Source organism: Rhincodon typus, chromosome 13 (genome assembly GCF_021869965.1).
Source record: "Rhincodon typus isolate 14 chromosome 13, sRhiTyp1.1, whole genome shotgun sequence".
Lineage (NCBI taxonomy): Eukaryota > Metazoa > Chordata > Chondrichthyes > Orectolobiformes > Rhincodontidae > Rhincodon > Rhincodon typus.
In genome coordinates this window covers 10935370-10962401 of record NC_063344.1, presented here as the reverse complement: position 1 = coordinate 10962401, position 27032 = coordinate 10935370, and the positions used below count along the sequence as shown (strand labels likewise).

The 27032-nt window shown below is 39.9% G+C and overlaps 1 protein-coding gene across 1 annotated transcript; it reads right to left on the bottom strand.

The window, feature by feature from the left end:
* Nucleotides 1-806: 806 nt before the first annotated feature.
* On the bottom strand, nt 807-25137 carry LOC109916816 (thioredoxin reductase-like selenoprotein T). The gene is made up of 6 exons (XM_020516562.2): nt 24933-25137; nt 12623-12733; nt 9988-10114; nt 7838-7925; nt 5029-5184; nt 807-2972 (listed from the first exon to the last, which is right to left on the bottom strand). The coding sequence occupies exons 1-5, from the start codon at nt 25070-25072 to the stop codon at nt 5060-5062; spliced, it is 591 nt and encodes a 196-aa protein (XP_020372151.1). The 5' UTR covers nt 25073-25137; the 3' UTR covers nt 807-2972; nt 5029-5059.
* Nucleotides 25138-27032: the final 1895 nt, after the last annotated feature.

Here is a 27032-nt window from a genome sequence, read left to right as displayed (position 1 = left end):
GCAAAAACAAAAGACAACCTGCAAACTCTTCAGATGCAAAGCTTTTAAGATGTGGATGATATAAGGCAGTCTATTGCACTTTATAAACATGGAATAAATTTAAACTGAGCATTTAATGGGGAGCCAGGCATCATTGCGAAATACATTTTCTTTTAACCTCAAAAGCCATTCTTGAATAGCCTCTGGTTAATATGAAACATTTCACTCATGAAATACAAATAGAATTTGTTCCTTAAAATTTGCAGCTCTTTCTTACATTTCAAGGTCAGCAATGGAAACATGGAACAAACTCATACTGCAAATAATTTTTCCAGAATACTCAAGGTAGCAGAGATAAGGAGTTTCATGTTCTAGATATAATTAGGCATGGTGCAAGGGAATGAAAATTTAAAATTCAGTACCATCATTGCAGTTTCAACTCACCTAATTGATACACCCAATACAATCTGCTGTTACAGCTAGAACACTTTAATCAGAAACTGACTGCCTAGTCTGCACAAAAGCAGAACACCAAGATGTGACTCAGCCTTTGGAAGCAATATTTAAATGCATTAAGAATGAATACTCCATCTGCACGGCTAAATATAAAACACTAATTTACCCTATATTTGACTATTGACCTAAATGATATCTAGGTAAGCAAGCTTTGTGCTCATACCAGGTTAGCCAGTATAGGGGTACAAAGCATCAACTTTTTTGATGGAGAAGGAACAAAAAAGAGACAAAGGTAAATGCCATCTCTTTTTCTCCATTTACTCGTTTTAGAAAAAGCACCATAATCAAGCACCTTGGTGAAAGCAATGCCCTTGTGTCTCAAAAGATGACTTTATTGAAAGGTTTGAGAAGAAATTTACGAAGGATGATATCGTGTAACTTGTTCTCAAAAGATGAGAATGCAGAACAACAAGGTAACTGAGATGGTTTAGGCAAGTCACAAATGTTTCAGATAAAGCAAGGAGGAAAAATTTTGCAATTAAATTCAAAGAGCGCAACACAACACATGACTGTTCAAAATACACAAGATATTCTTACATCATGTGAATTCAAAGATTTAAAGTAATTCAAATGTTTAAGCAGTATTAGAAATAATGACACTTTTTTTCTCATTTGTATATGGAACTATGGCTAAAAGGATTTTTTTTAATAAAAGGAAAGGTATCAAATACTCTTCAAAAATAAAGTGCATTTTCTAATGGATTAAGATAGTACAGAATGCAAAGATACATACAGTTTGAAATCATCTATATTGATGAAGAAAATATTATAGAGCAAGGAAACCTAAGCTGCAAAAGTCACATGCTGGCAATCTCATCTTAAATCTTTCAGTGCTGTGACCAAGTATAAAATAATTCATTTGAAAATCTGATACATTAGAATTGAAACTTTACTGCAACAGGAGTAACTTTATGATTTGTGCTGACTTGTTTTATGGTGTTTATCCTTGTTTCTCACCATTGGCACTCACCCATCACTCCCATCCACTCTAAAAAAAGTACATGGTGAGGAGAGAGATCTGTTGAGAAATCATGGGAATGGTTTCTATGGCTGCCAGTGTTTTCTTTCCGTCTATCCCTCAAAGTTTAGAGAGTGGTAATCAATAATTCACTGAATTGATATATTTTATGTGCTACTTGATATTGCAAATTGGTACAGACAGAATGTTGCCTAGGGTATTAGAAGTATTTTAAAATATTTAATTGGAACTATGTGCATCACTGCTAATTTTAGCACAGTGCACCCCACAAAGGTTATTAGGGAATGTTGTGGGTGTTTACCCTTTTACCAAAACATAGCAGGCAAATGAGGAGATTCAAAAAGAACCAGATATCTGAGACATCAGCAAAAATTCAAATTAAAATTTTCCTTCCAGTAAACAAATAATCAAAGGCAGACAAGAAAATAAAATTCCAAAGCGCTGCAGTGGCATTATCAAATTCAATTATGGCAAAAAAAATGTTTATTCCATTTTATTTCAAATTAAATTTCAAAAAAGCTGGCCGTGTGAGATTTTTGTTTTGTTCCCCTCACAAATGAGCTCAATGGGCTAGCTTACAGTTGATCCAAAGTTGTTATGAACTTATTACGCATTCCAATTAGGTTTGAGAGACCTGACCTCTGCATCATCCTTTTGAATTCCAGTTTCAACTTTTCACACCACAGTGTGTTAAAATTTAGTATGTTCATTCTTATATGTTAGCTTTCCAATTGAAATCCCAGAGTTCACTCTTGTGGTTATATTATTCCATGCAAATCAAAGACATATTTAAACCGACTTTTAGGCAGCATTCCACTAGCATTATCTTTTGCTACCAGGCTAGTTATACCTTCTGAAACAAGACACTTTGTGCCCCAAGTTTTGTTTAAAAATGTTGTATGAAGTGAAATGGCCATTTTCTCCATCACGTGAAAAATAATATTCAGGCTACTTGGAAGCTCTAGAAAAGGGCATAACAAAATCTTTTTCCCTGTTGGCAAATATTTCAGTGTGTGATTTCAAATTACTAATACTCTTACTAGGTACAAAAGATAAACCTTAGCCTACTAGAGTGCATTTGAATAGGTTTACACCAGGGCTACGGGTTAAACATGTGCCTGCATAAATTATAGTTAAATTCTAAATTACAATATCAAACATAAAATTTATAGTATACCACTCATTTAAAACACAAAATAACAGAACTGTTATTTGCCATCTGTATTATTTCATTAAATGTTGCCATAAAGTCATATTAAATTACATATAAAAAAGAAACTATGTTCATATTACAATTTGATATATGTGCAGTACACTACAGGGTGAACATGATCAGTGTATGAGCATTGAAGTCCTTTCTATTTTTCAGAGGAGGTTTTCAAAGGACCAGTATGACTGATGGGGAGCATCCAGTCTGCACAAACAGTCAGTGCTGCTTTAAGTGCAGTCCTTCATAGTCATCAGTCTTACCATTCTCAGAAAACATCTTCTAAAATACCTGCAAGACAAAAAAAAAACGGAGAATAAGACATGAGAACATTATCTGGCTTCTTTCAACATTTACAGTTGCAAAACTAGTGACACATCATCCATTCATCACAAAATACCACAATGTTTTTAACGCATTTAAAACCTTGAGATGTTAATCAGTAGTTAATAACTAAATTAGCTAAAAATAATATATTTCATGCAATTGCCTGTGGGTAGCAGGTAAACTATCATCTTAGTTCAACTGCTTGCATGCCCATCAGAATCAGAAATGGTGCGTTTGACGGTCAGTTTTTACTCTGAGCCTACATTTAAAACCTGAATGCTAAATGACTATAAGTGCAATCTTTTAGATAAAAGAAAAACTTGTTCTGGCTAACCAGGAAAAACACAAGATTGGAGGGTGGCAAATGTCATTCCCTCGTTCAAGAAAGGGAATAGGGATAATCCTGGGAATTACAGACCAGCCAGTCTTCCTGTGGTGGGCAAAATTATTGGAGAGGATTCTGAGAGATAGTATTTATGATTATTTGGAAAAGCACAGTTTGATTAGAAAGAGTCAGCATGGCTTTGAGGGGGGCAATTCATGCCTCACAAGCCTTACTGAATTTTTTGAGGATGTGACAAAACACATGGATGAAAGCAGAGCAGTGGATATGGGGTATATGGATTTTAGCAAGGCATTTGATAAGGTTCCCCATGGTAGGCTCATGCAGAAAGTGAGGAGGCATGGGGGTTCAGGGAAAATTGGCTGTCTGGATACAAAACTGGCTGTCCAACAGAAGACAGAGGGTGGTAGTAGATGGAAAGTATTCAGCCTGGAGTCCATGACCAGTGGCGTTCTGCTGTTCTGGGACCTCTGCTTTTTGTGATCTTTATAAATGACTTGGATGAGGAAGTGGAAGGGTGGGTTAGTAAGTTTGCTGATGACATGAAGGCTGGTGGAGTTGTGGATTGTGTGGAGGGCTCTTGTAGGTTGCAATGGGACATTGCCAGGATGCAGATCTGGGCAAAGAAGTGGCAGATGGAATTCAACCCAGAAAAGTGTGAGGTGATTCATTTTGGAAGGTCAAATTTGAATACAGAATACAGGGTTAATGGCAGGATTCTTGGCAGTGTGGAGGAACAGAGGGATCCTGGGGTCCACTTTCATAGATCCCTCTAAGTTGTGACCCAAGTTGATAGGGTTGTAAAGGTGCTGTACGGTGTGTTGGCATTCATTGGCAGGGGAATTGACTTTAAGAGCTGCAAGGTTATGCTGGAGCTCTATAAAACCCTGGTTAGACCACACTTGGAATATTGTTTTCAGTTCTGGTTGTCTTATTAAAGATGTGGAAGCTTTAGAGAGGGTGCAGAGGAGATTTACCAGGATGCTGCCTGGACTGGAGGGCAGGTCTTATGAGGAAAGGTTGAGGGAGCTAGGGCTTTTTCCATTGGAGCGAAGAAGGATGAGAGGTGACTTGATCGAGGTTTACAAGATGATGAGGCATAGGTAGAGTGGATACCCAGAGACTTTTTCCCAGGGCAGAAGTGACTATTACGAGGGGACATCATTTTAAGGTGATTGGAGGAAGGTATAGGGGAGATGTCAGAGGTAGGTTCTTCACACAGAGTGGTGGGCGTGTGGAACGCGCTGCCAGCAGTGGTAGTGGAGTCCGATACATTAGAGGCATTTAAGCGACTCTTGGATAAGCACATGGATGATAGTATAACACAAGGTATGCAGGGTAGTTTGATCTTAGTAGGATAATAGGTCGGCACAACATTGTGGGCCGAAGGGCCTGTACTGTTCTATGTTCTATTCATGGACTTTCAAAACTATATCCCTTCACAGTCACATCTGCTTAACCTGTTCCATTCAGTCTTTAAACGCCTTCAAACGCTTCTGTTCAAGTCTTAACTTTTCCTCATTTTCCTTCTAAATAAAGATATTTCTGTAACAGGGGAATGCCACAAAAACAAGTCTGCAAATTTTTCTAGTATAAATTAAACAGTTAACTAAGAAAACTGTTTTTGTAGTACTTTCACATGCTTATTAAAATTATACATCTGAAAGGATTACTCACAAAAAAGGCTGTTCAATGCCTTAAGATTTAGCTAAGATCGATGCAGTGGGATTGAATCCATGTGTACATTGAGCTTCATTTCATTGTCCAGAATCTGCACAAGCTGTTGCATGGATGGAAGATGGCCAGACTCGAGTTTGGACCATACTGGAACATCTAAAGAACAGTAGAATAAAAAGCTTGTTAAACATTAGTTACCAGCACTTTGGGTATGACTGTATGCGAAAGAGCTTCAGATTTGGTAAGCGAACTTGTTCAAACCACATAAACAGAATATACAACTTTTACATAAAAACCATGTCATTAAATTCCTGAATTTTAATTGTGGGCAGAAATGGGGAAAAATATAGTTTTAGAAACCAAAGATTGCTGAAGGATTACTGAATGTTTTTGAAAAAAAGTAATCAGACACTCATCACAAACAATGTTTACACAGCTGCTAATTCAAGCAGTACATGACCCAGATGAGCTAGAGCTAATGGTGTGGACACGTAAAGAACCAGATGGCAACAAGTAGCTGATTGCTTTATGGACTAGTGGCCAGCTATCGATGACAAAGGCCTTTTGCCTGCCAACACCTATATGATTAGTTGATAGATAACTGAACACCTTATTGCTGTGAACAAGACAGGGAGAAGCCATTCAGAAAACAGAAGGGTCCTGACCCAAAAGACTGCTCTTCTGACTCTGCCTGGCCTGCTGTGTTCCTCCTGCTCCACACCGTTATCTGTGCCTTCTGTCAATTTGGGTCTGAAAATCAGGAAAACTGGAAATTTTATGTACTTCTATAAAAACAAACTAACTTTTGTGATGACTCCAGCAATAATGGGGCCTGATTTCCAGTGCGCTACCTCAGTGAGGTGTAACATTGGCCAGAAATGTCCAGTGGATGATCCATCTTTGCATCCTTTTGGGGTCCCAGCATTAAGATAGTTTACAGCCAAGTTGATTCACTCCAAGTGATATTAAGAAACAGATGAAGGCCTGCAATCTGCAAAGGCTATGGGCCCTTATAATTTTTAGTAGTATTAAAGACTTGTGCTCCAAAATTAGATGAATGCCTAGCTAAGCAGTTCCAGTACGCTACAACACTGATATCTACTTGGAACAGTGGATAATAACTCAGGTACAGTTTGTCCACAGAAAGCAGGAAAAAAATCTACTTTCATGGTGGAAATGTGTCAATGTCTTGATTGCACAACTGTTTAAACGATTAACCTATTACCTCCTAGCCTGCATATCCCCGGACACAGATGAAACTGGGGCACCCAGACGAAATCCACGCAGACACAGGGAGAATGTGTAAACACTACATAGACAGTCGCATGAGGGTGAAATCGAACCCGGGGCCCTGGCACTGAGGCAGCAATGCTAACCACAGAGTCACCATGCTGCCCCTGGAAAAAGCAGAAGTTTTATAAACTTTCAATTATCCTTTAGATATATAAATTGTTTCTGAAGTGGAAATGATTTAACATCTATGTTAAAACAGAGACTGGGAAAGTGTAGATATAGATATCAACCAGGTAAAACTTTCAGAACTCAAGTCATGCTAAAATGCACGCTATTCAGATTGATAATTTGATTAAATTATTAAATTTGTCAAACATAAGGTTCCCTTGCCCCCAACTGCTGCCAGCCCCACAAATAACTAATGATGGATAAACCCAAGTGCAATGTAATGAAGAGCAGTTCAGAAGCTGATGGTATCTTAATGGCCTTATTAGAAGAAATGCAGGCACAGGTAGAACAAGAAAGGCTAGTGTATGGAAAGAAAACTGGTTTAAGATAAGGAGGCCATTTAGCTCCCAAGCTGGTCAAACATTCAATTAGATTATTATCTGCAACCCAATATATACTTGCCCTATTTAACATTCCTTCCTTTGATCATTTTTGTTAAGCACACTCAGATTTAAAAATCAACAAGTGACTTAGCACCAATTATCATTTGAAGAAGAGAACTCCGACCTTCTACCAAATGTTTCTTCCTTCCTGAAATGCTTTGACAGGCAAAAGAGATGGTTTAATGAGAGCTGCTCGTATTATAGTAGGGTTGAAATAAGTCTGTCCATTCCATGGTCTGGGACTACTTAATGGATAAAATGCACTTTGGCACATCAATCTTGATGATAAAATTTGCTGTAGTAAAGATAGGAAGCCAGAAAGGGGGTAAAATAATTGAACACAATGTACATAACTTAATGAAATAGACAGACAGTTGGAAGAAGCAATTTTACACAGAAGAGCCAGATAACCTAAATTTATGATGAAGAAAGGAAGAAATAGGATCAAGGCACAGAAGTAAACACAAGATAGATATTGAAAAAGCTAACAATAAGTATTTATGGTTCTATACAGAAATTGCTGGCAAAACTCAGGTCTGGCAACATCTGTGAGAAGAAAACAGAGTTTAAGTTTCGAGTCTGGTAACTATGTTTTGTATCGTATCTTAGTTTTACTTCAAGGTTCTATAGCTTGGTCCCATCTGCAGTTGAACATTATTCTTTTACTATTTAATTAAGAACAGAATAATTCAAAGTGATTTTTTTCTTCAGTTTGTTTCTTTGTACATTACTAGAAATTTTTAAAATGGCATCAAAATGTGACATTAACTGCCTTCACATTTAATTTACACATCACTTGGTAAATATAAAAAATCTTGTAACCTTGTTTATGTTCACCAAGTGTTATTTACTGATGCATAACTTAGTTCAGTTTTGATTTTTTTTAAGTTACTGGACTACCATATTTAGATGGGACTACAAATGCAGTTGCTTAACAAGACAGTAATGTTAATCTTATGACTTACCATTTAATGTAATCTCAAATGCACCTGTAGACATACACTGATTTTCAATCATGTTGCTAAGGAAGAACACCATCATACATGCATAGATCTAAATAAAACAAATGCAGCTGGTTTTAATGTCATGTTCTAACTGAAATACTTCTCAATGAAGATTAGTCTGCATGGTTTCACATTTGTTCAGTAGTTTATACTAACCGATATCGGGTATAAAATGGATGACAAATGCATCTAAAAAAGGGCAGGGAAGTTCAAAACTAGGGGGCATAATTTTAAGGAAAGAGGAGAAAGATTTAAAAAGGGACCCGAGGGGCAACTTTGTTTACACAAACCACTTTTGGGTGGTTCGTATGTGGAATGAATGCCAGAGGATGTGGTAGATGCACGTACAGTTACAACATTTAAAAGAAGTTTGGACAGATACATGAATAGGAAAGGTTTAGAGGGAATATGGGTCAAATGCAGGCAAACGCAACTAGTTTAGTTTGGATAATCCAGTTTGCACGAACGAGTCGGACTGAAGGGCTTGTTTCCATGCTGTATGACTATCTATCCATCCAGAGGGCCAGAACAAAATATCAATTCTCCCTTAAAAGTTTGTCTAAATCCCACAAAATTTAACTATTCACATAATTGAATGGGGCTTCAGTTAAAGTCATTTCTTTGAGGTGTGGAAAGCAGACACCATCTAGTGGTAGCTAACAGCAGTAAAGTTATAAAAACGTCAGTGCTGTTTCATTTTCACAACACAAACCATATAGTATGCTCTGGGTTTTTTTTTCTCGGAAGAATGCCCATGCAGGTGGCTCTACTGTTAGCCACAAATTGTGGCTGCAAAAATCTTGTGTAGCTATTGCTTGCACAACCTGATAGGGTGGTTGAGACAGAAACTTTCATCACATTTTAAAAAAAAAATCTGAATGCGGTACTGTAAACCAAGAGCCTCTAAACAAGAGGCAGAAAACGGAATTAGACTGGATAGCTCTTTTTTAGCTAGCTCTGTGATGACCAAATGGCCTCCTCCTGTACAGTGACATTTCTACCTCAATGTTGCAACAATCGTTGTAAAAAAATTCATTATTTTCAGCCATCTATTGTGTGTCAAAAACAATGTAATATGCAGTTTAAACAGCAGTAAAAACTTCACAACAAAAAATTTGCTGTATGATATCTGCTGTGACCACAGTGAGACAAATCCTTACAACTTCAGTTACATATCAATAAATCCTGATCAGATATTAAATGCCTTTATGTTGAAATTTAACGAAATTTTAGTCAATAATTTTTTGCAGGAGATCGACATTCGTAACAATTTTTTGCATTATAAATGACTTGTTAACAGTCAAATACAAATAGTGCTGTGGGGCAATTTGCTAAACTGACCAAGTTACTTCTCAAATCTAAAAATTACAGCAACATTCTGCATATTTGAATCCACATGTTGGGGGAGGCAGTGGCATAGTAGTAATGACCCTGGATGAGTAATCTAGAGGCCTATACTAATAATCTAGGAATACTGCATCATAATTAATTATCAAAATTAATCTTCAGTAATTAAACAATAAATCTGGATTTTAAAGATATCGTCAGCAATTGTGCCATTAAACTGCTATTGATCATAAAAACCAAACTGTATCACCAAGGAAGGGAGGGCTAGGAAGAATCAGCAATTGGCCATCCTTACCTGATCCGGCCTACACATAACTGAGGTCCACAAGAATGTGACAGACTTAACTGCCCTCTGAAATAGCCTGGCAAGCCACTCAGATCAACGGCAATAGGAACGGGCAGCCTTTGACTTCCATATTCCGTGAATAAAGCAAAAAACAGCTGTGTTCTGTCAATTGCTGAGTTGCCAATATAAATTGGGCTTCTGTGGGAAGCTCTCAAGCACTTCCAATCCATTGGGTCTAGAAGTACGTGTGTCTCTTCAGCCATTGTTTGTCCACAGCGTAACAATTCAAGGCAAAATAATAATTTGGGGTTTTAAAAATCATGTGTAAGCATCCTCAAGCAATCAAGACAAATCATGTCACACAAGTGGAGCATTTTTTAAATATAAGCATAGCTTACTGTTACCAGAATTGTTTTTTCAAACATTACATTTGAGGAGAACTTTTCTACTTTAGCACCTTTTTCCTGCAATTAGTTACCTTGTTCTGCTGACTCCAGTGCCAAATGCTAGGTGTTTCCATGCCCAGACTAGGAAAGGGGTCTTTACCAACTATAATTAGTCCTATTAAGACCAGCTTGAAGACTGATAGAAAGGATGCTACGTGCCTGTAAAACAAGACCACAAAAGAAACGTTGAAGTCATGTGCTTTGCCACATATTACATACATATTAGTTCCAGCATTTTATCTGTTCTTGCACATTAAATAGAACCAAAATGAATGGGCTGTAAACAGGTGCTGGAACACAACCAGTTATTTCATTAAACTAGTGGATTAATAAAATTAGTGAAGAAAAGTTAATAGAAACAATGACTATTTGGCTCATCACTCCTCAACAGCCACATTAACTCAGTGATACAACCCTCAACTTGGACTCAAAGTTGTGGGCTTTTAGGCACATCATCCAAGCTGACATAATAAGTACACTGAAGGTGAATGCGTGCTAGGTTATCAAAACTCCTGGTGTGGGAGACGAGTTGAGACCATGCCGCACGCGAGGCAAGTCCTGGATGCGCGTTGCATGCCGGATCCCAGAGCGGGAAGCATTCCAAGTCCAGGCTGGCCTGGGAGACAAGTCCTGGAAGTGAGTTCTGGAGGGGAGTTTGGGCTGGAGGTCAGCGAGGTCTCGTGCTCTGAAGGCCGGTGGGCACAGACTTAGCGAAAAGGACTATAGTTTGAGTACTTTTTAAAAGATATTTTTATTCTTATTCTGGACTTCCAGCAAGTCAAATGCTTTTTAAAACTTTTTTATACCCTTTCAATTCTGTAACAAACAAAACATCTTTACCTAGGTAGCCAGTACCTAAGATGGCACCAAAGCGATGATATTACAAACTTTTCACTGCCAGTGACAGTAAAGGCTATTCTGAAAGCGCTGTCTTTTGGACAAGTTGTTGAACAGAAATCCTAAATATTTGTTTAGTTAACACAGAAGATACAAAGGTATTGTTCAAAGAAGTGCATGCAGTTCAGTGTCTAAGCTAATACTATTCCATATGAATAACACCATTATTTAATTTACTATCTTAAAGACCGCACAACTTTGGCTCTCTCAGTAAGCAATCAGCTGTGAAATGCTTTCCAATATCCCAAGGTGGTGATAAGGCCACATTCTGTCAATTAAACATTCAGGTCCACTTTAGGTATTGCTGATATCTGCTTTTTCTACCCTATGCGCCAAATTGTTATGATTCCAGCTGATATTACTACTGGACAAGTCAAACCCCACATTGAAATCCAGCTTGATAGTTCACAAAATAAAACAAATGACTGCTGATGCTGGAAATCTGAAATATGAACAAACTGCTGGAGAAACTCAGCAGGTCTGGCAGCACCTATGGAGAAGCAGTAGAGTCAACAATTCAAGTCCAGTGAATTCCAACTATTAACTCTTTTCTCTCCATAGATGCTGCCAGAACTTGCTGAGTTTCACCAGCAATTTGTTTTTGCTCTACAGATCATACTATGTTGTTTTATTTAATGAGGTCTTCTTTCACTGAAACACAAGCACAACAGTGCAGATAAATTATTAACAAAAATAGTTTATTATGCAAAGGAAATGAAATAAGTAGAACCAAGATATTCAGCATTGGCTTGAAGTCCACTGCTGAGCAGGTAGACGAGAGGAATAGTTGTGGGCTCGGTTGGTGCTGAAGATTCTGCATTAGGAATAGTTGGTCCTTAAGCAAGCTAATCCACTGTCATAAAAACAAAGGCCTGCAGAAACTCAGCAGGTCTAGCAGCAATCGTACGTGACAATGGTAAGGCCACATTTGGAACACTGCATACAATTGGTTGCCCTGCTACAGGAAGGATGTTATGAAACTGGAAAGCATGCAAACAAGATTTACAAAGATATTTCCAAGACTGCACAGTTTGAATTTAAGGAGAGACTGGATAAGCTGGGAAATTTTTCCTTGGACCGGAGGAGGCCGAGGGATGACATTATATAGGTTTATAAAATCATGATGGGCATAGATAAGGCGAATAGCCAAGATCTTTTCCCAAGGGCAGCAAAGTCCAAAACTAGATGGCATAGACTTAAGGCGAGAGGGGAAAGATTTAAAAGGGACCCAAGGGGCAACTTTTGCATAGGTGTGTATATGGAATGAGCTACCAGAGGAAGTGGTAGAGGTGAATACAATTGGACAGGTACATGGATAGGAAAGGTTTAGAGGGATATGGGCCAAATGCAGACAAATGGGACAAGTGCAATTTAGGAAACCTGGTCGGCATGGTCAAGTTGGACCGAAGGGCCCATTTCTGTGCTTTATGCCTCCTGAGTTTACCAAGTGGCACAGTCAGTCACAATCTTTCACCATATCCTGTCACCCTTGACAGTCCACTTTTTTGAAAAATTGCCAATTAGTAGAATGGAAGGTAATTTACTGAGAAATTCAATGGTGAAGGTTGGCAAAGTTGTGTTCAAAACTCCAACAGAAATCTCTACATTAATGTTTCAAAAACAGGTGACAAATGCATTAATTGCTGATAGTGCATATTTAAACAACAGCAGCCCATCACCAACTAAGGAAAGATTGCAGCGGTTGTAAAGACAATTCACTTCACAAAACAAAACTTATACATTATTTTAAATCAATAAAACACAAGTTACCTGTAGATAGGTTGTGGAAGGTAATTTTCTCCTTCGATACGGATGTCGGGATACCGCTGGCTAATAACCCGCGTGTACTCCTCAAACACTTTCCTGTACCCTCAGGAGATACTAGTGGGAGAAAAAATGTAATTAGTTTCATCCCAAGAAAGAAGAACCACACTAAGAGAAGAACAAGGCAACCACTGCTGATGAGGGAAGTCAGGGATGCCACAAAAGCAAAAAAGATAAAGCATACAATGCAAAGAAGCCTTTCTAAAAAAAAGAGGATAACTAAAAAAAATGTGGAAGGGGAGGAGAGAGATGAAATACAAGGGTAAGCTAGGTAGCCGGATCAGATGGACTAATACTCCAATTTTATAAAGGATATAGCTCAGGAGATTGTAGAGGCATTTGTCTTTCAAGAATCAATGGAGTCAGGAAGGGTCACATAGGACTGGAAGAAAAATGGCGAACTGTAACACCTATTTAAGAAGGGAGGAAGGCAAAAGACAGGAAACCATAGGCCAGTTAGCTTGACCTTGGTCATTGCTAAGATTTTAGGGTCCATTACTAGGATTAAGATTGTGAGTATTTGGAAGTGCATGGTAAAATTGGGCACAGTCAGCATGGCTTTGTCAAGGGGAGGTCATGCCTGACAAATCTGTTAGAATTCGAGGTGGTCATCTGCAACATAGCAACAATGCTCTCAGTTCCTCATCCAGATCATTAATATATGATGTGAATAGTCGTGGTCCCAACACAGACTCCTGCAGAACTCCACTAGTGACTGGCTACCATCCTGAAAAAGACCCATTCATCCCCACTCGGTCTTCTACACAATCTTCTATCCATGCTAGCACCTTGCCTCTAATACCATGGGCTCTTGTTCAGCAGCTTCCTGTGCGGCACTTTGTCAAAGGCCTTCTGGAAATCCAAATGCATACATCCACTGACTCTCCTTTGTCTAACTTGCTCATTAGCATACAATCATAGAGCTGTACAGCATGGAAACAGACCCTTCAGTCCATGCCAACCAGATATCCCAAATTAATCTAGTCCCATTTGCCAACTGTCAGAATTGTTTGACTGACTTGGGGAGGCAGGACTGGTGTTAAACCTGGCTAAGAGTGAGTTTGCAAATACCAAAGTCACATCTCTGGGCCATGTTATTGGACATTGACAGACAGCCCCATGGGATGTGAAAACAATGTTGATTGGGGAGTTTCCCATACAAATCAAAGAGAGAAATAATATGATTCCTGAGATTGAGCCGTCTTTACTGAGAAGTTCGTACCAAATTTTAGCAGTTTGTTTGCTCAACTGACTGACTTGTTGAAGAAGTGCAGAAAATTTCAGTGGACGGAGGAATCTTAGAAGGCATTTGACAGCCTGAAAGCTGTGTTAACTGTTGCCCCAGTATTAGCCAGGTCTAATTATGCAAAGCTATTCATAGTGGCTATCGATGGGAGTAATCTGGGTGTCGGTGCTGTATTCTTGCAAGAAGACAATGATAAGATAGAAAGATCTATTGGGTACTCTTCCAGAAAATGTAATTAGCATCAACAGGAAAATTCCACGATTGAGAAGGAAACCTTGAGCTTGGTGTCGACAGTGCAACATTTCAACATTTATATTGCCAGTAATGTGTCTATACTGACCTAAATCCCTTGAAGTTTTTGGAAAAATTTAAGGATAAAATTCCAGACTTAAGATGGAGCTTATTATTGCAGTCATTCAATTTGAAAATTATACACATAGCAGGATGAGAGAACGTAATTGCCGACACATTGTCGTGACTTTGATGAACAAAGATGTGTTTGGTGGCAGGAAAACAACAGACTGAAATGGACTGTAGTGGTGAATGTTTGCATGCTTAGAGTCAATGTAATGTATATGTATTGTACTGTACTAATAGCACAAGGCTAACAGTTTTTAAAAATGAAGTGATCTTTGTATATTTAGGGATGGGCAAGAAATGCTGGCCAGCTAGCGATGCCCACATCCCATAAAATGAATAGAGAAAAAAATAATGGTTCTTCTTTTTGGGCAGGGGAAGGTGTGACAATACTATGGCTTTAAGAGGTGTATTTTGTTTTTTTTTTGTGAAGAAAGGTTGAGGTACCAAGCAGTCTGTTCCAAAGGCAATAATGTAACAGCTTGTGAGGCCTTTATTTTAAAAATGTTGGAACCATAGAAGCAGCCTGAATGGGTCAGGCAAGCTCCCACAGAACCAGGACCCTTTTTTTAAAAAGTTTTAACCTTTGTTAGCAGTTGCTGGGGTCTTGAGGTTGGGATATGGTAGCTTTTACTCTCCTCTCTGGTACAGCTAAAAGCTGGCATTCTCTTCCTGCTGCCAGAATTGCATGCGAGACAAACTTTTTTACTGAATTTGTATTTGTCTTTTATGGGATGCTCCTATATTGGAACAGCATAAGGAGTTTAATCGTAAACTACATTTCTGGCCGTTACATCAATCCCACTGACCCAGAATGGCTCTCACATTTTGTATATTTAGAGTTACACGGCTTTGCTTCCATTAGAAAACTAAACAGGCTGACATGCCACATCTGAAGACCGAAGCATTATGCCTACCACTTCCAGGAGATCTCCAAAAATCATTCTGCCCCTGTAAACCTCTAACAGTGCAAAACACTAAAACATTTGTGTGTTTATGTCACTGTTATAGATCCATTTCCAGCCAACAAAATAATAGCACACAGGATTGGCAGGTTACAGTGTGTAACTGTATTTCAAAGATCTAAGTGTGTGACAAGTTTTTGGAAAAAACTCAGTTTGTTTATTTTTATGTAGATTCCAAAAGGAGGTGTTGAGGAAACAGTTTTTTCCTCCTTCTTATGGTCCATGTACTCTTTGGTTTCTTAGAAATAAAACTCAGGGAATCAAAAACATCCAAGAGAAAACAAAAGGCATTAAAAACAACTCTCTGAATCTCAAAGGAAACCAGAGGCCTGATGAAAAGAAAATTGAAACCCTGGAGTTCAGCGGTAAAACTAAAGCAAATTGGAGTACAAAAACATTACCAGAATTAGCAAGATCAACAACTCAATGGTATACCCATTTTAACTGGTTCAGGGTCTGTTGACAAATAAAAACAAATTACTGGAGAAATTGGGGAAGCAATGGCCTACAAGTATTATTGGTAGACTCTTAATCCAGAAATTCAGCTTATGTTCTAGGGACCTAGGTCTGAATATCACCATAGCAGGTGGTGTAACAAAGTAACAAAGTCTGGAATTAAGAATCGACTGATGACTGTGAAACCATTGCCAAGTGTCAAAAAACCCATCTGGCTCACTAATAACCTTCATGGAAGGAAACCTGCCATCCTCACCTGGTCTAGCCAACATGTAACTCCAGATGCATAACAATGTTGTTGACTCTAACAAGCCATTCAGTTCAAGGGCAGCTAGGGACAGGCAACAAATATTCCCCCACCAGCAATGCCCACATCCCACAAATCACAAAAAACAAGCAGCACAGTGGCTCAGTGGTTAGCACTGCTGCCTCACAGTGCCAGGGACCCAGGTTCCATTTTATCCTTGGGTGATTGTCTGTGTGGAGTTTGCATATTCTCCCCGTGACTGCGTGGGTTTCCTCCAGTTTCCTCCCACAGTCCAAAGATGTGCAGGCTAGGTGGATTAGCCATGCTAAATTGCCCATAGTGTTCAGCGACGTGTAGATTAGGTGGGTTGGGTCTGGGTGGGATGCTCTGTGGGTCGGTGTGAACTTGTTGGGCCGAAGTGCCTGTTTCCACACTGTAGGGATTCTATGATTCTAACTCAACAAGTCTGGCAGCATCAATGGAGAGAGAGCAGAATTAACATTTTGGGTTCAGTGATTATTCTGGTTTAGGGTCTGTTGATATGTGCATCACAGGTGTATGATATAACGTGTAATGTGTGGGTGAATAGAGTCAGTAAGTTTTCTGCATGTCTTCGTTAGCTTGCTTCTCATTTTCAGTCTACATCACTGGTTGGTAACGATGTTGAAACGGAAGAAGTGTTTTCCTGTCAGTACACAGCCTCTGCAGTGGCATGTCCTCAACAATGCTTCCTACTGGCCATATAAAATCTGGCTCACTCACAGCCCCAGCCTGAAACTTGAAAGAAACCTGGAGGAGGTTAAACCGACCAGCACTAGGACACACCCTGGCACTCAAACCAAATTCTCAACAGTTACGGTCAAACTGATCCAGTGTCTGATGGATACCTTGGGACAGCAGAAGGTTAAAAAAAAAATCTAACTCTGGACAAAATCTGAAGTGTAACCCAAAAGGTGGACGGACTAATGTCTAAATATGATATCTTTCTGCAACCACTGTCAAGCATGATGCTTTCCATTCCTTTTGTTTCGTCATTGGTGACGAGTCCAAAGGCATTTAAAAAAGCACATGAAAAACAAAAATGCTACCAAAGTTCACTCGATAAACAGGACCTATTGTCATAAGTTTGAGGTCTTCCTTTGGTTACTGCATCCAACAGATCAATGAACTGTAGAGTGTGGTGATGAGTTCAGTCAGCAGGCTTTCTGCTCACCTTTGCTAGCTTACTTCTCATTTTCACCCTAAGGAATACTGGGGAGGCTGGGAGGGAGACCCAACTTTCAGGCAGCTCAGGTTCTCCATTATTTTTGCCCAAGCTCGTGTTCAAGCGGACATTCCAGTTTTGTTGCTAACCACCATGGTGCCAACCAAAATCTTAACAGATGGAAGACTGCCAATGTAGTGTAATACAAAAAAAGAGAGAGACAGATATTCTTCTCCTGATCACAGAGGCATCTGGTTTGATTTCCTATGGGATACAAGAATAGACCGAGTACAGAATCAATTAAAATACTGACGTTTCAGATTGTGTACACCCAAGGCAACATTACAGAAAAATGTCAGTTATGTTTCTCCCCTGACTGTATTAACTAGAACATTCAGCGCACTGCTTTTTCTCCAGTGTCATTTGCAAGAATTTCAATAACTGCTTTGCTGAGCATTTTATTTTCTTTACAAACCTAAAGAAAACCTGTGACTTACTCTACCAGCATATCCCAGACTGGTGTTACAGTATCACAAAATCAGCAAAGCTTACTATTAAACTGGATCGAGCACAAACCAACACAGAAACACAGACTATTATAGATCAACATATGGTCATTTGTGCTCCCAGACCTCTGCTCAGAATTAAATTTCTTTTTTATATACAAGTCCTGAACTTCTAATATTTCTAGTATTACAACAGTAACCACACCTTAGTAGCACCAGGCTTACCCACAAGTGAGGGGTGAACTTCGTAAAGTGACAACACTACTTGCACGCCAAACAACAGATGCAGTATGCAATAGACAGGGCTAAGCGATCTCACAAGCAATGGATCCGATTGAAGTTTTGACATCCTGCCACATCCTGTCATGAATGGTGGTGAGCAACCAAACAACTCACAGGAAGTGGAAACTCCATAAATATACCCATCTTCAATGATGGGAGAGACCAGAACATCAGAACAAATGGCAAGCCAGAAGCATTTGCATCAATCTTCAGCCAGAGTGCTGAACGGATGAACCATCTCAACCCCCTCCTCGACTCATTTCACGTAGTATCAAGAAAAAGCTGAAGGCATTGGATATGCAAAGGCACTGGGGACATTCCCAATGATCTGTGTCCCTCACCAAGCTGTCCCAGAACAGCAACTGGCATCTAGCTGACAATCACCATCCGATCAGTCTATTTTCCATCATCAGTATTCTGATCAAAGGGGCTGTTGACAGTGCTAACAAGCAGCATTTGCAAAGGTATAAGCTCATTGCTGATGTTTCAATTCAATTCAGCCAGGGCCACTCAGCTCCTGACCTTATTACAAACTCGGTGCAAACATGAATAATGATCTGAACTCCAGAGGCAAGGTGAGAATGATTGTCTTTGAATTCTTTTTGATCAAGTATGACATCAAGAAACCCAAACATAACTCGAGTCAATGGGAATTGGTGATAAACTCTCCGCTGGTTGAAGCCATACTTAGCACAAAGGAAGATGGCTGTGGTTGTTGAATTTCAACCATCTGTTATCGGGTATTGCTCAAAGACTTCCAGTGAGGTTTCCTAGACCTAATCTTCGGCTGCTTTATCAATGACCATCCACACATCGTAAGTTCCGAAGTGGGGATGCTCGCTGAATCCCCCACCATCAATATGTTGGGGGTTACCTACGGCCAGAAACTGAACTGGACCAACCATATAACTTCTGCAGCTAAAAATTCTGCAAGTAACTCACTTCCTGCCTTTTCTGTCCAAATCAACAATTCTCAATTCATGCTTACGTATTATCCCTCATCCAATAAGCTCTATTTTTAATGTAGTAACTTCTTCTGTGGCACCTTTTGAAAATTCAAGTATGCTACATAGACAGCTCCCATCCTCATCGGTCTTGCTCATTTCAAATTCAAAAATCTCCAAAAGATTTGTTATTTATGACTTGAGATGCTCACAGTTATGAAAGGCACTAGAGAACTCTTAAATATGCTTCAAAGCACCACCCTGCATTGTACAAACTTATAAGAAAGGTGCAACAATATGTACCATTTATCCATTTCTTAACCTATCAACCTCTGGGGAAGAGACTACAAAATAGCATTCCTACAAATAAACATCTCAGATCAAGCTCAAATAAAATTAAATTGGCAGGTGATTAATCAGAATCTGCATCACACATACTGATCCCAAGAGTGAAGCAACCAAATTAGTCAGAGCCACCCACTGGACAACTCTAACGTTTTCAGTTTTTTTCTGCAAAGATAGATGTGATACAAATAGATCTAACGTAATTGGTCCATTTTCCAAATGGAAAAGTAACACGAACATGTACATTCTGCTTGATAAAACTATAATGTTAATCAGAAATGACAAGTTTAAAGCAACTTTGCAAAATTTAGCAAAGCCCAATTCAGGTGAAATCCCAAATACAGACAGGGTGACAAAAAATATATTGCCACTTCAAAAAGCAAAAGACATTACTAATCCCCAAGCGACAAGTCCAACTGCAAGCTCTACTGTGCTTATTAGGCTGAAATGTTGCTGCTCCTGTTAAGAGACCGTAGCACAGCTGCAAAGGGATTGTTTATTGTTCCACAGCATAGAGGGAAGGGTGTTACTGGAGACCAAATCATTCAGCACATTTTGCTCTGCTTATACAAAGTACGGAAAAAATGCGTAAATATCCTGGATGATGGCGGCACCTCATGGGCTGATCAAACTACACATGGTATAAAATCTAATTAGAACAGTCTGGTTACTGGGCTTGAACAGCACGGAATACCTGAGTTTTGGTTGTTATTTCAACTTAATTGCACGCTATTAGTCATGTTTTGCTGGCTCAGCCCTTTTTTGCCAGATGGCAAGTTGGCAAAAGCTTATTTTTTTGGAAAGCTAATGGGTTAGTCATTACTCTTTAGAATCACAACTTTTGAATTGAGGAACAATGACATGAAAAAGCAACAGATTTTAAGGCACTACGAAACTTGTAACGACAATGTACGTTTAGAAAGTAAGCATTTCATGAGCTGAATATTTAAAGAACTGGAAGCAAAGTTTCTGCATAATTCCTGCTACTCAGTTCATTGAACCTTTTGGCAATCAGCTTCATCTTGTATAGAGGGGTAAATGCCTTGGGTAAACAAGCCGTGTCATAATAATGCTGCACCATACTTAACCAAAACAGCCAAAGGTCAGCAAAATACCTGAAAATTTAACCCTCAAAGCAGTGACTTATTCATTGATCCTAACAATTCCAGAGAGAATTCAATTGTGTCAGTATCATTACAAAAGCCAGCAAAAGGTTTTGACCAAAACAGCTGGTTTGCTAGCTAAAACCCATTTTTTAATTTTGCATTTTTTAAAAAGGAGAAACAAAGGTGGGGGGAGGTTTGGCTGCCTCTTCTCAAAGTCTCCCAAAGTCATTTAAACCTGCACTCAGCAGTCACAAATCGTTCTTTCAGCCCAAAATTCTGCAACATGCTTGTTCATCTCAAAAGCATGTCCATCTTTCCTGCAATCACGTTTCAGATACTCAATCAGCTTTGAAATGGTTCTAATCAAAATCCTCTGAATGTAACCGAATCGCAGAGGACTCCTGTGGTGCAGTGGGAATGCCCCTATCCCTGCGCCAGGAAGCCTGGGTTCGAATCCCACCTGCTCCAGAGGTGTATAATAACATCTCTGAACAAGTTGATTAGAAAAATAAGCTAGAATTTTAAAAATTAAGAAACGTAACTAAGTCACGGAGGGCTGTTGTGGTGCAGTGGCAGTGTCCCTGCCCCTGGACTGGGATGCTGGGTTCAAGTCCCACCTGCTCAAGGGTGTGTCATAACATTTCTGAACAGGCTGATTTGAAAATATCTGCAAACAAGTCACATTCATCCCTCAACACACTTGGCAGGCCATTGAAAATGGAGATGAGAAATTTCTTCACTCAAAGGGCAGTGCACCTGTAGAAATCTCTACCCGAGAGAGCTGTAGAAACTCAGTTGTTGCATATGACTGAGATTGATACATTTCCACATATTGAAATCATCAAGGGACAGGACAGGAAAATGGTGCTCAAGTGAAAGGTCAGTCACAATCTCACTGAATGTCAGATTGGCATGAAAGGCTGAAAGGTCCTCTCCTACTCCTATTTCCTTTGTCATGCACAGAAGAGGCCCTTGGGCCCATCAAGTCTGCACCTATCTACACGAATTCCTTTTTCCAGCACTTGGCTCATAGACTTGAATATTATGACATTTCAACTGCTCATACATGTACTTTTTTAAAATATCATGAAGTTTAACTCTTCTATTGCCCTCCTAGGCAGGGCATTCCAGATTCCCGCTATCCTCTGAATGAAAAATGTTTTCCTCAAATGCCTCTAAACTTCCTGTGCTTCACTTTAAAATTGTGCCCGCTTGTTAACAACCTTTCAACTACTGACCCTTCCTGGCCATCCTATTCACGTCCCCCAGAATCTTATACACCTCAATTAGATCGATCGGAGCCTTCTTGGCTCTGAAGAAAACAACCTGAGCATATCCAGCTCTCTACATAACTTAACTGCACCAACCCAGCCAACATCCTGAAAGATTAGTAAATCCCATTTCTGTTAACAGACAACTCATACCAGCACACAGTTCAATACACCTTAGAACACCAAGCTGAGTGCAGTTTTGACATCATCCAAGATAAAGCAGCCCTCACAATCAGTTTCCCTCCATTTTAAACACGCATTCTCTGTGGTAACATAGTTGCAGTGAACCCCACACACAAAGGCATTGCAGTAACTCACACGGCTTCTCCCAAAATAGCATCTCCCAAACTTCTAATATCTACATCAAGAAAAATAAAGGCAGCCAAATTAAGTTTCCACAATGGAGATAAGCTATTCAACTAAGACCACGAACTATTCAAAACATGATGAAAGGCCTCTTCAGGGCCCAACCAATGCTCTTCGCTCGATCAATATTGCTATTATTGCAGTACTGCCATTTCCAAACGTGTACAAATCCTACAACATCCTGACTTGGAAGCAACAGATTTTCCTTCATCAGCACTGGGTCAAAATCCTGGAAATTCTTACCTACTAGCATAGAGAAGCTTTACACCACACAGGCTGCAGTGATTCACGAAAACAAGACAAGTAATGCTGGCCATGCCAGTGATACCACATCCATATCTTGTGAATTTATCAAGAAAGAAGCCATCAGTACCATGGCTAGGTAGTCATTCTTTTCAAGACTGCAAGGTGCAAGTTACTGAAATGAACAACAAAGCTGAGCTCAATTCTATTTTCATCCAAAGTTCATAAATCAATAGTTTTCAGCAGAGCTCACTGAGCACCTGAGAAACCCTTGGATAAATGGTCTCTACATGAGCGAATAATGTCTTTATTATTTTGATGCTACAACTGGAAAGTAAGCTAATTAAGTACAAATCAGGGATTGAAACTGGGCAATCCTTTACACCGTGAGCCAATATCTTGAGTATTCCATCATGGTTGCTCTTTGGTTACTGCTCAAAAATATTATAGGCTCCAGCCTATTATCTATGCAGAAGATATTCATTAAGGCAGAATATTGCCAAATTAAGTTTCCACAATGGAGATAAGCTATTCAACTAAGACCATGAACTATTCAAAACATGATGAAAGGCCTCTTCAGGGCCCAACCAATGCTCTTCGCTCGATCAATATTACTATTATTAAATGAGATATGAAACCAGTCACTGATGACAGACATTTGCCAAGCAACATCACGGGACTTAAAATTTGAGCTGTAGGTTCTTTATCAATCATTGATTCATAAATCCAATGAAAGCTGGTCACATTACTGGATAATAATTAGCCAACTCAGGACAGTTCAGGTATTACAAAACAGATGGAGGAAATTTCACAATATAAAATAGCATACGCAAGAAACTAAACAAAATATACAGGCAGTCCCCAGGTTGCAGACGGATTCTGTACTGGAGTCCCTTCACAAGTTGATTTGTATGCAAGTCTGAACACAATGTAGGACAATATAAAATAGTTGTTAAGTACAGGAAATGTTTTATATCAGATCTTTAAAATTACACCCCTGTATAGGATCGCAGTCTTGTAAGTTGGGGATCCTCTGTATTCTCAAATGCTGTCAAATCACATGAGGATGACGTCAAGTGATTCTTGGTTTCAACAGACATATATATAGGAACGTATAGCAACAATGAAAATGCTCAACTAAAACACAGATCACATGAAGTCAGAGTTTGGTTAGGTCAGCATCACCCATTCTGGGGGCTTTGCTTGACACAGAAGCACAGTGATATTTAAGCTGCTAAGGCAAACAAGATCCACAAGGTTGATTCCTAGCATTATGAGTACGAGAACGACGAGAGAAGAATGCACTTGAAAGGAAATGAGTAAGAACGAATCTGAGAGGGGCATATTAAAGTTTGTAAAATGGCACTTAAATTATTCCAAACTAGATTTCAAGAAAAAAAATCATGACATGCTTTAAGTGAAGAAATGACTCATTTAGATCTGCTGCAGGAATAACATTTAGAGCAAGCAAAAGGAATAGACTTGCATTGAAATTGCCAAAGATTATCTAATAGTTATTTTGACTGTGTTCTATAATCTGATGATTTTATGACACAATAATAAGAGTTGTAGAGTTATGGAGGCAAAACCCTAGAATTTCTGCACAAACCTACATGTTGCAATTTGGGTGGTGAGCAGGGGAAAAGAGGAAGAAAGACAGCGAGAGAGAACAGATAAGCTATGATGAGGATTTATAATGCGATTAGAGGCAGCATACATACGTTGACAATAAAGAAATATCTCCTGTGCTCCATCTTTAGTTTTATATATCAGATTTCAACAATAATAGCAAGTTAGTTAACAATTACCAGGAATTAAAACGTAAGTGCACACTCTATGGATTTAGATGTACCGTTTTAACAACTTGTGTACGCTTTTCTACAATTCATTCTCAGTTACTCATTTTCAAGTCTGTATTTCACCAGTTTTTCCTCATATGTCACAAGTTAACAATCAGCCTGAAACACCTTCCCTGATGTTTGTCATGATACCATGAACATCCACACACAATTTTATTCCAAAAATAAAAAATTTACTAAATAAGTGTGTAATTTTTTAGCCTGGAAATATTGTGACACATGGATTTAAAAAATACAATTCTACTCAGCATAGCAAAACATTCAATTACAGCCAACATTGCAAAAATGCAGAAAAATTGTAGCCGGCAGTCCCCAAAATATTGTGGCTGGTGGTGCCCAAAATATTTAACAGTTGGCCTGGCAAAATCTTCAAGAACTGTTCTGAGGAAGGGTCACCGGACAAGAAACATTAACTGATTTCTCTTCACAGATGTTGCCAGACCTACTGAGGTTTTCCAGCAATTTCTGTTTTTCTTTCTGATTTACAGCATCCACAGTTCTTTCAAATTTTCTTAAATAACCGTGGCCGGCCCAGCAAAATGTGAAATAAAATTGTAGCTGACATGATGGCAAATTATACAGTAAAATTATGGTCAACATGCAAAAATGTGAACTTCCACAAATTATTTTGAGAGCACTATGTTTTTCTGGTATACCTATGCTGACACTATCTCCCTCCCTGGCTTGAATCAGTGTCATGTACAAACAGGCAGCTCTTCACTTCCTCCCGAAGCTCGGGCCTAGCGCTTCTGGAAGCCCGAGCCTCCGAGTCGAGCGGGTGCCCAGCGAACTCCGCCCTACGGGGGAGGAAGGAAGGCAGGCTTATCCGACACCCCGCTCCTTCTCTTTCTTCACTCACCAGATCTGGAAGCGCAGCACCGGCCCGGTGACATACTGCATCTTGAGCCGCTTGTCGGCCAGCCCTTGGCTGAGGTTGCCCAGGCAGGTGAAGGCGAACAGCAGGAGAGAAAGCGCGGCCATACCCGGCAGGGCCATCATCGCTGCAGAGCCGGCTGCCGTCACCGCGGAGACCGAGAGGAGAGAGACAATGCGCCTGCGCGGCCGGCTCGGGCGCACGTGATCAACATCCCCGTCACGTGACCCCCAACGCCACCAAACTGCTACTTTGGCAGGGATAGTAGGAACTGCAGATGCTGGAGAATCCGAGACAACAAGGTGCGGGGCTGGATGAACACAGCAGGCCAAGCAGCATCATAGCAGCAGAGAGGCTGACGAAACGTCAGCCTCTCTGCTCCTATGATGCTGCTTGGCCTGCTGTGTTCATCCAGCCCCGCACCTTGCTACTTTGGCACCCAGCAGCCTCCAGGCATTGAAAAGGTCCCACCTTTGGACCAGGAGACCCAGGTTCAAGTCCCACCTTCTCAACAGGATGATTAGAAAACATACCTCAAGTCTTGCGAGGGTCAGTGGTGACGGAGCCCAGAGGAAGGAAAAAAGGAACAAAGTGATTGTTGATGGTGAACTCAGGAAGACGAAAAGCTAGGTAGCTGATAATGAGGACGATGAGTGGGTGCAAAAGGGGTTGGCTGTGCTCAAAGCAATCCACATTATGGCAGAATAAAAACCGAAAGAACTACAGATGCTGGATCTGAGGAAGGGTCACTGGTAGAAGACAGAGCGTAGTGGTAGAGGGTTGCCTTTCAGACTGCATTCGTGTGCCGCAAGGTGTGGTGCTGGGTCCATTGATTCTCATCATTTATATAAATGATTTGAATGTGAACATAGGACGTATGGTTAGTAAGTTTGCAAATGATACCAAAATTGGAGGTGTGGTGGACAGCAAAGAAGGTTACCTAAGAGTACAATGGGATCTTGATCAGATGGGCCAGTGGGCCAAGGAGTGGCAGATGGAGTTTAATTTAGGTGAATGTGAGGTGCTGCATTTTGGAAAGGCAAATCAGAGCAGGACTTATACACTTAATGGTAAGGTCCTGGAGAGTGTTGCTGAATAAGGACACCTTGGAGTGCAGGTTCATAGTTCCGTGAAAGTGGAGTTGCAGATAGATAGGAAAATGAAGAAGGCATTTGTTTATGCTTGCTCTTATTGGTCAGTGTATTGAGTCTAGGAGTTGGGAGGTCATGTTATGCCTGTACAGGACACTGGTTAGGCCTCCCTGCTATAGGAAAGATATTGTGAAATTTGAAAGGGTTCAGAATAGATTTATGAGAATGTTGCCAGGATTAGAGAGTTTGAGCTATAGGGAGAGGCTAAATAGGCTGGGGCTATTTTCCCTGGAGTGTCGGAGGCTGAAGGATAACCTTATAGAGGTTTATAAAATTATGAGGAGCATGGATAGGGTAAATAGACAAGGTCTTTTTCCCAGGGTGGGGGAGTCCAAAACTAAACAGCACAAGTTTAAAGTGAGAGGGGAAAGATTTAAAAGGGAGATAAGGGGCAGCTTTTTCACACAGAGGGTATGCATGTATGGAATGAGCTGCCACAGGAAGTGATGGAGGCTGGTACAATTACAACATTGAAAAGGCATCTAGATGTGTATATGCATAGGAAGGGTTTAGAGGGATATGGGCCAATGCTGGCAATAGGATCAGTTATGTTTAAGATATCTGGTCAGCATGGACAAGTTGGACCAAAGGGTCTGTTTCCGTGCTGTACATCTCTGTGACTCTAAGACCTGAAATATTAAGTCCGATTTCTGTCCACAGACTTGCTGAGCTTTTCCAAGAAATTTTTTTATTTTTTTTATTGTTGGCCATGTCATGACAGAATCTGAGATTGGGGCTGGGTAAAGGACATGGGAGGAGGTATTTGGCCTCTAAAATTATTGAACTCGATATTGAACCCTTCAGGCTAAGAGGATGTTTCCCCTTATGGGGAGTCTTGGACCAGAAGGCATAGTCTCAGAATAAAGGGGCTACAATTTAAACTGAGATGAGGAGGAATTTCTTCTCTCAGAGGGTTATGAGCCTTTGGAAATCA